Source organism: Sciurus carolinensis, chromosome 5, assembly GCF_902686445.1.
Source record: "Sciurus carolinensis chromosome 5, mSciCar1.2, whole genome shotgun sequence".
Taxonomy (NCBI): domain Eukaryota; kingdom Metazoa; phylum Chordata; class Mammalia; order Rodentia; family Sciuridae; genus Sciurus; species Sciurus carolinensis.
In genome coordinates this window covers 19,157,715-19,160,780 of record NC_062217.1, presented here as the reverse complement: position 1 = coordinate 19,160,780, position 3,066 = coordinate 19,157,715, and the positions used below count along the sequence as shown (strand labels likewise).

At 39.7% G+C, this 3,066-nt stretch overlaps 1 protein-coding gene across 1 annotated transcript; it reads left to right on the top strand.

Moving 5' to 3' along the window:
* The first annotated feature begins 443 nt into the window (after window positions 1-443).
* LOC124985838 (small nuclear ribonucleoprotein Sm D2-like) lies at window positions 444-800 on the top strand. The gene has a single exon (XM_047554462.1). It carries the CDS (start codon window positions 444-446, stop codon window positions 798-800), a length of 357 nt encoding a protein of 118 aa, XP_047410418.1.
* Window positions 801-3,066: the final 2,266 nt, after the last annotated feature.

Genomic DNA, 3,066 nt, shown 5'->3' with positions numbered 1-3,066 from the left:
ACTCACACATCCTTGATGTCCAAATTTCCACTTTTATAAAGGACACCAGTCATACTGGATTAGGTCCATCTTAAAGGCTTCATTTTTAACTTAGTCATCCCCTTTAAGAGTCTATTTCCAATATAGTTGCAGTCTGAGGTACTGGGTTTAGGATTTCAATATATGATACACAGGGATGGGGGGGGGGTGAGTCAATACAAAATAGTCCATGACATCTCTATTAGAGATAGCTGGGAATCAAAACATTGCTTTTATCTTCTTGCAACTCTCTTTTCTAAGACAATGTGAATTAGCATACTTAATGGAACTAGTCCATTCCATGCTGAATTCCCACTCTGTACCTTGTTTGCAAAATTGTTAATTGTAGCTCTCTTTCTCCTCTCTCTTCAGAGACAGAAGCAACCTGGCAGAGTCGGTAGTGACTAGAGGACGCACCTATCACCATGAGTCTCCTCAACAAGCCCCAGAGTGAGAAGATCCCAGAGGAGTTACAGGAGGGGGAGGAGGAGGAATTTAACACAGGTCCACTCTTTGTGCTCACACAGTCAGTCAAGAACAACACCCAAGTGCTCATCAACTGCGGCAACAACAAGAAACTCCTGGGCTGTGTGAAGGCCTTTGACAGGCATTGCATCACGGTGCTGGAGAACATGAAGGAGATGTGGACCAAGGTCCCCAAGCGTGGCAAGGGCAAGAGGAAGTCCAAGCCAGTCAACAAGGACTGCTACATCTCCAAGATGTTTCTGCGTGGGGACTCTGTCATTGTGGTCCTGCGGAACCCCCTCATCACTGGCAAGTAGGGACTCCTTCCCACAGTCAGAACTTGCTTCTCTGTCCTGTAAAGACCTGCCCTTTGTGATTGGAATAATAAAGCCCTGGGTTTGTTTGTTTTTTTTTTTTCTTTGAAAGAAAAAAAATTTGTTGATTGTAAATTTCTGAAGTTGTAGCTGCCCCTGTGGTATGTGACTTGGCACTTGTACAAGAGATGATTAAGAGAAGGTGGGGCAGTTTCTTTTCAGTCCTTGCCCTTTGCAAGGGAACACACCTGGTGCATGTGTTGCCGTGGCCCATGTAGTCAGAATTGCAAGCTTCCCCGTATAACTGCTGTACAGCTGTGTGTGGCTATGCTGCCTGTTTGAGTCCTTCAGATCTAATTAAAATAACTAATGGGAATATATGAAACCTCTCTTAGAGGCTTATATTAAGACTCATATCAAGAGTCTTCTTTGTCTATTCTGAGCCTAAAACCAATTGATATTAAATTAGAGGGCAGGTAGGTTGCAAAGGAGGAAGAACAAGTAGTCACAGAGTTTAACAAACATTGAATATTCATCAAGAACAAACCTATGACTTTTTCACAAGTGACAAAGGAAGCAGCATTTAAAAATCACAAAGGTAATGACTTATATGATGCAGATTGGGAACTGCAGGGAATTCAGTACAAAGCATTCATGTGGCATACAAATAATGAGATTAGGGAGGAAAATAGGGGTAGACACCACTGAGGGTTCTTTAAGGCATGTCAAGAAATTGTATCCTTTTTGTGGTCATACCTTGTCAATTTAATTGAGAGGGTTTTGGTTGAAGAATTTGATAATCAAATGGTTTTTTGAAAACAAATTGCAGTGGCCAGGTGATAAACTACTTACTGCTTTCTTCTTTAGTACCCAGAGACAACATTCTTTCAAGACACCATTAAATGAAGGTACTATGATCCAAAACGTTGACTTCATTGTGTGCTTTGGAAAGGAGATTTTTACAAATGATTCAGTGAAGGAAACAGGGAATAAACATCAATCTTCAATCAAACAAGGTGAGCCTACTTGGGGTCCTGTGCCTTGAACCTTGGTGTGCTGTTGGTCTTGGGTAAATGTGGAGAGAAATTTTACCATGGGTATATCAAGAGACTTAAAAATACTAATTAAAGCACAGCTGAATTTGGGATCAAAGGATATGTCCCCTCAGTAAGAGAATGGGTATTTGTGATAACCTGAACGACAGATATTGAACTGTGTCAGAAAGGGTTCAAACACACAGTGTAGAATGAAAGATTCCGTTAAAAGGTTGGTTTACTTCATAAAAATTGACAGGAACTATGTAAATTTGTGAAAATATAGACCTATGAAACACTCTGTAGGGATGCACAGATTTTCAATGAAGCGTAAAAAGTGGCCTGATTGTATACTGTCCTGGTTCATCGTGGTGGCTATTTCAAAATGCAACAGTGGGGGAAATTGACTTTGAGACAGGAAAACAGGCTTCTATTTTATTTCTAAACTCTTAAAACATAGAAAAATATAAACCTACTTAATCCTTGGTGGTGAGTACATACTTCTTTAAAACTCTCTACTTTCCTATAATTAGACATTGCAAATTTATTTTTCAAGGAATTTTTTTTTCATTGGTGTATATTATGCTTTATACTTTGCTCTGAATTTGTGTACTTACTTTTCATAACCACCTGTGATTAGATGGAAGTAAGTGAGTACCTTTTTTTAAAAAATTCCATTAATCAAGTCTCAAAGAGGGGAAGTGCCTTGTCCCAACTTTTTCTGAAAATTATTAAGAGTTGAGATAAAAATTTAACACCAACATTTCTGAAAATAAAGTTAGTGTCTTTTTTTACTTCCCAGTGGGACTACAATCAGTATTGTAAGAAACTCTGAACTTATTCACAATTGGCAAATGACACTTAAAAACAATTTGATGTTCCCCTTCTCCTTTCCCTACTCTACATTGTGTTTTGTTTTGTTAATATCAAAGGACCCAGTTCTCTTGAATTTAGGCGATGGCTCAAGGTGCTGTGGATGAGGAGCCTGCCTTTGCTTTGAATTTTAGCTCTGGCATCACCTACCCATGTGGACTTTGAAAGTCACTTGTGCGCTCTGCATCCGTTTCTTTATTGGCAGTCTAGGGAAAGGGCTAGTACCTGGGCACAGTGTTGTTGTGAATGAACAGGAGGATCCATTAAAGTGCTCAGCATAGTTTCTAACATGGAGTAACAGAAGAATGTCCGGCCCTAGGAAAGCCCAGACTAGTAAGGAGGAAGGCATGAGAAAAATATCT

What these genes read in the sequence shown, in the direction of transcription:
- LOC124985838 (XM_047554462.1), top strand. Translation starts at nt 444, where the DNA reads ATGAGTCTCCTCAACAAGCCCCAGAGTGAGAAGATCCCAGAGGAGTTA.